The sequence below is a fragment of the Peromyscus eremicus genome, chromosome 23 (genome assembly GCF_949786415.1).
Source record: "Peromyscus eremicus chromosome 23, PerEre_H2_v1, whole genome shotgun sequence".
NCBI lineage: Eukaryota > Metazoa > Chordata > Mammalia > Rodentia > Cricetidae > Peromyscus > Peromyscus eremicus.
In genome coordinates this window covers 36,799,044-36,805,043 of record NC_081438.1, presented here as the reverse complement: position 1 = coordinate 36,805,043, position 6,000 = coordinate 36,799,044, and the positions used below count along the sequence as shown (strand labels likewise).

At 51.2% G+C, this 6,000-nt stretch overlaps 1 protein-coding gene across 1 annotated transcript in view; it reads left to right on the top strand.

The window, feature by feature from the left end:
* Positions 1–2,716: 2,716 nt before the first annotated feature.
* The window catches only part of Usp12 (ubiquitin specific peptidase 12), a 51,455-nt gene continuing 48,171 nt past the window's right edge, over positions 2,717–6,000 (top strand). Inside the window, exon 1 of the mRNA XM_059248844.1 lies at positions 2,717–2,959. Within this exon, the coding sequence (XP_059104827.1) occupies positions 2,912–2,959 (48 nt within the window). The 5' untranslated portion in view covers positions 2,717–2,911. The remainder of the gene's footprint in view (positions 2,960–6,000) is intronic.

The window sequence follows — 6,000 nt, the reverse complement described above, 5'->3', positions numbered from 1 at the left end:
TAAGTAGAGGCTGGTAACCTTCTGCTTTCAGTTAAGTTCCATTGCTAATCTTTGAGCTGGGGACTGAACCCCAGGCCTCTTGCTAAGTATATATGCTCTACCACTGAACTGCACCTTACCCTCCCAACCCCATTTTTTAAATCCGTGTTTAATTACCGACATGACTTGAGCAGCCTATATAAGACCTATGCCCGCTGTATGGATAACTCGACTTTATTTGCTGGATTCGAAGTGAACCTTAAGAAGTCATTGCACTGGGAGTGTAACTCAGTGGTATCACACTTGCCTAGCCTTAATAAGGTCCTAGGTTCCATTCCCAACACTGATTTAAGACTATCACTTTTTTTTTTTTTTTTTTTTTTTCCTGAAACAGGGTTTCTCTGTGCTGGAACTCACTCTGTAGACCAGACTGGCCTTGAACTCACAGAGATCTACCTGCCTTTGCCTTCCAAGTGCTGGGACTAAAGGCGTGCGCCACCACCAACTGGCTAAGACTACCACTGTTTTGCTTGACACCTACTAGTTGTACTGCTAGACCATATTAATAAATGCAACCAAGAAAGTTGATTCATTCAACTGTCAAGAGATAAAGATAGGGAGAGACCTCAGATTGCAGAGACAGAGCCTGTGTAAGAGCAGTTTCTGCTCTTGCAGAGGACCTGGCTATGGTTCCCAGCACACAAGTGGTGACTCACAACCACCTGTAACCAGTTCCAGGGGATCTGATGCCCTCTTCTGGCCTCCATGGGTACTGCATGTATATGAGCACACAAACTGCTCACATCAAATTAAATATATATATGTTTTTCGAGACAGTGTTTCTCTGTGTAGCTTTGTGCCTTTCCTGGAACTCACTCTGTAGCCCAGGCTGGCCTCAAACTCACGGAGATGCGCCTGGCTCTGCCTCCCAAGTGCTGGGATTAAAGGCGTGTGCTACCACCGCCCGGCAAAAATAATAATTCTTAAAAAAAATGCATACAACAGACCACCTGGCATATGACAGAGATTCTGAAGCAGCAAACTGAGATTGAAGATTTTATTTGCTCACCATTTTAATAAATTGATTTTTACTAATTTATTTTTGACAATTTCATACATGTATTATTTATTTTTTTAAATTTATTTTTGAGGCAGGGTCTCCCTAAGAAGTTCTGGCTGGCCTGTAGACTTGGTATGTTGACCAGGCTGTCCTTGAACTCTCAGAGACCCACTTTTCTCTGTCTCTTGTGCTGGGATTACAGGTGTGTGCCACCACACCCAGCAGCTGATCACTTATTTTTTTGAGACAAGGACTCGAGTGGTCCAGGCTGGCCTTGAATTCACTACATAGCTGAGGATGACCTTACCATACCAGGGTTTATAAAGTGCTGGGGATGAAACTCAGGAACACCTACACACCACACAAGTTACCAACTAAGCCATATGTCCAGCCCCCACCCTGACCTTTAAAACATAGATGTTGTAGGCACATGCTCTATGCTTGATGGAGGCCAGAGAGCCAAGCAAGCAGGCCAACACTGCACAGAGCCCAAGCCCCTAACGTGGCGTCTGTAGTAAAGAGGGAGACCCTGCCTCCAGCAGGTAGGCACCTGGAGAAGAGGCAGCTGCTGGGGGAACTTAGCTGTACTCAGTGGTGTTCCCCTCCCCCCACGTTCACAATGGAATTGCTATGGAAACAGCATTCATGTACCAGAAATCTGTTTCTCGACTAAATTTTGTTCGAATGCTTTGTATGAAGTGAGGCTTAACCAGATTTTAGAGCTTTGTGTCAATTCAGGCCCTAAGTTCCACAGACGGGGTGGGAGCGGTGTGGTGTCAGAAAAGGTTCCCTCCCTCACCAATGAAAACAAATCACGGGCTTTCTAATGTAGTAATTTATAAAGTTATCTTATGAATTTTCTGCCGGTAGAAAATAGGAGCCATCCACTAGCTAGCACTGCGCATGTGCTCCTCACAAGCTGGCTGCAGCTTCTTGGGACATCACCCCCCCCCCCCACACACACCCTTTTAAAAACTCCAAGTTGGTATCCCACTGGCAAGCAGGATTGGCTCCCTTTCCTCTCCTCCCCCCCTCCTGTTAATTCAAAGAGTTAAGCAAATTTTGTTCGTCTTTTTATCTAATTATTCTTTTTTCTTAGGGAGTTTGGCTCAGATGATTCACCCCAGAAAAACACCAAGTGCTTGGGACGCTTTGGCGGGGTTGCCTTCCAACCCATTCACAGTTTCCCAGACCACAGCTTCCGTTTTTCTGTTCCAACAGTGGGGCTTGGCTGTCCTTGAGAGCTGTGGGTCAGTCGCTCCGAAGGCTGCTTGAGGCCACCGACGCCGCAGGGCAAAAGCATCGCCCTTTTCCCGGCCCCCAAGACACGCTCTCGCAGCTAGGGGACCGACTGCGTGCCCGCGCTAGGACCCAGCAGCAGGCGGGACGCGGCCGGCGCCCGTCTCGCCCCGCCCCCGACGCGCACTGGGTGGAGCCATCGGCTTCGAAGCGCGCTCCCTCGAGGGAGGGCGGGGCAGCATGGGCGTGGCCCAGCGGCGGTGGGCGTGACGGCGCCGAGTGGGCGGGGCGGCACGACGCTGCCAGGTCGGCCCGGCGGAAGGGCCTGCGCGGAGCTCGCTCCCAGCGCGCTGGGCGGGGTGTGCGGCGAGCGGCTTCCCGGGCAGGCGCGGGCCCCGAGGCGGCGGCTGCGCCGTGCGCTGGGGCGGAGCCGGGGGCGGGCGGGCCGGCGGGCGGGGGCTGGGCCGGAGGAAGCCTGAGCGCCCGCGGCGACGACGGCAGCGGCGGCCCAGCAGGCTAGAAGCGTGGGTCCACGGCGGCTCCGGGTGCGGCCGCGGGCTGCGGAGCGAGCGGGCGGCCCGGCTCCCCGCGTCCCCCGCCCGCCGCGACTGTCTGGAAGATGGCGCCGGGCGGATGGAAATCCTAATGACAGTCTCCAAATTCGCCTCCATCTGTACCATGGTAGGTGCGGCGGCAGCGCGGCCCGGGCGGCGGGTCCCCGCCTTCGAGGCGCCGCCCGCGGGCCTGCTCTAGAGCGAGCGGACGGGGCGCGGGGCCGAGTGGCCGTGGGGAAGGCGTGCTGGGCGCAGCAGGCGGGGCCGGGGCATTGGGGCTGGGACCGACCGGGACTCGGAGCTGGGGACGGGGAACTCGGGGGGTCTGGGGACCGGGGATTCGGGGACTGTGGCTGCGGGCTAAGGCCTGGGGGACCCGGGAACGGGGGGGGTTGGGGTAAGGGATGCGGACTGGGTCTGGGGACTTGGGGACTGGGATTGGGGGCTGGAGCCGGGGACTTCTAACTGGGGGGACTGGGTCCGAGGTCTGCAGGCTCGGGGTAGGGTCGGGGACTGAGTATTGGGATCTGGTACAGGGAAGTCAGGGTACTGGGCTAGGGGAAGGGACGCGGCAGCCGCTGCGTTTCCGTGGGGCCGAGCGCGGGGTAGGGCGGGGGTCTGCGGCAGGAAGGAAGGGTCTCGATCCTGCCGGAGGGCGGAAGTCCTGGCAGAGTTACTCCTCGGGCTAGGTGGAGCCCCGGGGCCCCGGCTCTGGAAGGGGGCGTGTGACGGTGGAAACTTTTGAGTGCTGTTGAAATGTTCTCTATTTTCTACTCGCCGAGGAGAAACGAACTCTTGCGGTTTCCAACCTGTGTCCGTCCAGCTGGCAGCCTTGTTGCTGAGAATCCGCGTTAATCTTGAAAAGCTGCATTAGCTTTCCTGTCATTTGTTTACTTGAATAGAGCAGACGCCGCTGTGTGGGGATGAAGTACACAGACCCCGAATAAAGCGAAACGTGGGTGGGTTCCAAACGTTTTTGGGCATTGCCAGAAGCACCACGGTTTCCTACATGATGGACATATTCATTAGCTCCTTTCTGAACTTGTATGTAGAGGTTGCAATTTATGAATCACCGAAAAAGTTGTTATTTGCAATGTGTGTGGGGAAAAAAAAAAACCAAAGATTTGCACCATTCAGTTCCGTTTTTATGTTCTGGATTTCATCTAGGAGATCCCCCAGACTTTCCACCTAAAAGTGATCTGTGTTTTTCTTTAAGGAGTAGAGAATCAGGTAGGAAACGTGGATTCTTTATTGCATTCTGTGGAACAGTATAAAAAAGTGGATGGGATCCGTGAGCTTAAAATCCACAGCATCAAAAAAGTCATAGCTAGATGGAATCATTGACGAATCCATTTTCCCACGTGGATAATTGTTCTTTTCTGGCCTTCAGAAGGGGGCTATATTAGTTTCTGGGATTGGTTGTACTTTTAGACCTGCCACATAGGATGACTGAATCTTTTACAGTGATAATTTTACCAGATTGCTGAGCTCCACACCTTTTGGGGTCATAGTTCATTGTCAAAGTCTAGGGCTTCAGGAGTGGTATGATTCCTGTAGGCTGTTCATTGACTCAGTTACATCAAGTATACATCTAGCACCTCCTGAGTAACACTGGCGTTACAGAAGTGATCCAGACAGTCCCTACAAGGCTTTCTAGAGAATACTTTTTATGTTCAGGACTCTGTATGCAGAAAGATCCAGGCAGGTGAAGCTATATACACAGTGACACCCTGTCTCGAAAGAAAACACCCCCAGCACAAGACACCCCCTACTTGCATGGTGTTTACATTCTACTTGAGGAAGACAATTCTCGTTTATATAATAATATGGTGTGATTAAATAAGAGCCAGAAAGGACAGACCTGCCCGATTCTGTATGGAGTAAGATAGGATGTCAAGGATATCCACTCCCATGCTCACTCTCCTTAGGGCTTCTGCCCAGGTGCAGTAATTGCACGTGGTGTGTGTATATATTTTGGCAAATATATAGACATCCATGCCTGGCCAAAGTGAGATTGTTCCAAAGGAGCTATTAAGGTAGGGCGTGTCTTGTTCATACTTGAATAAACTCTCCTCCTCTCCCTGAGTAGGTGCTGAGCATGTCAGAGTGATTTGCAGTCTTGAGTGTAAGGAGGGTTGCTGTCCGTCTTCTGAGAATTATGAAAGTGAAAATCAGGAATGGCAAAGACCCTGTAGGTTCTGTTTTGCTTGGAATGCGAACTGTTCCGCCATCCATCAAGTATGGAACTGTCTCTTAAGGAGGTCATCTGAACTAAACACCCCCACTCTGCCCATTTGCCTCATACAGTTGCACAGCACTTTTGTGATCTCAGAAGTACTGTGCTGTATATGCCCCCTCCCTTTTCTTTTATTAGATTATGAAGGTTTCTCTTCTCCTCCTCTGCTGGTGTTTTGAAACAGGGTCTTCTGTGGGTCATTCTGAGTTGTGACCTTGAACTCCTGATTCTCCTGCCTCCACCTCTCAGCTGCTGGGACTTAAGGTGTGCACCACCAGGTTTAGACTGTGAGGGCTATAAAGTTAAAGACTTACCTGCCATGTGATCAGGAGCATTAATGTCTGCGTACAATGGAAAAAGTCCCTCATTTACTCACAGAAGGTGAGTTTGAAGTAAAGGTAAGGCTGGGTGTGGAACAGTGGAGAGAAGGGGCCTGGACTTAGGATTGGATGCCTCGGAGAGTTAGCAGCTGCCAAGACCTTTAGAGGAACACTCAGGATGAATTGAAATTTTATTCTGTAAATATGGAAGTTTACATAATTTATTCATTTGTCAAAATAAGGTGCAGAATAAACCTGCAATAGCTTAATTGGGTGAAATAAATTAAAAATAAGTCTCTTCAGATATGCCACAATTTAGATCTCTGTGTTTCTGCCTTCATGTGAAAATTGGTGAGATCTGTTTCTCTGGGTCTTGTAGCCTGGCTCAGTGACTGTCTAGACACACTGAAACACCTAGTTACCTGTCCACTGTTAGTACACCTCCCGCTTCAGGTGGTGCTCTGCAATTCAATTTCTGTTTTCACTGCCTGGTGCAGTGCAGCTCATGACAGGTCTTTAGTTCTCTCCTCACTGATGGGCAGATGACAGGGACAGGGGCTGGACAGAGGGGCTCTGGGTGGAAGCCCGCGGCAGCCTGTGGCTAATCCAGGT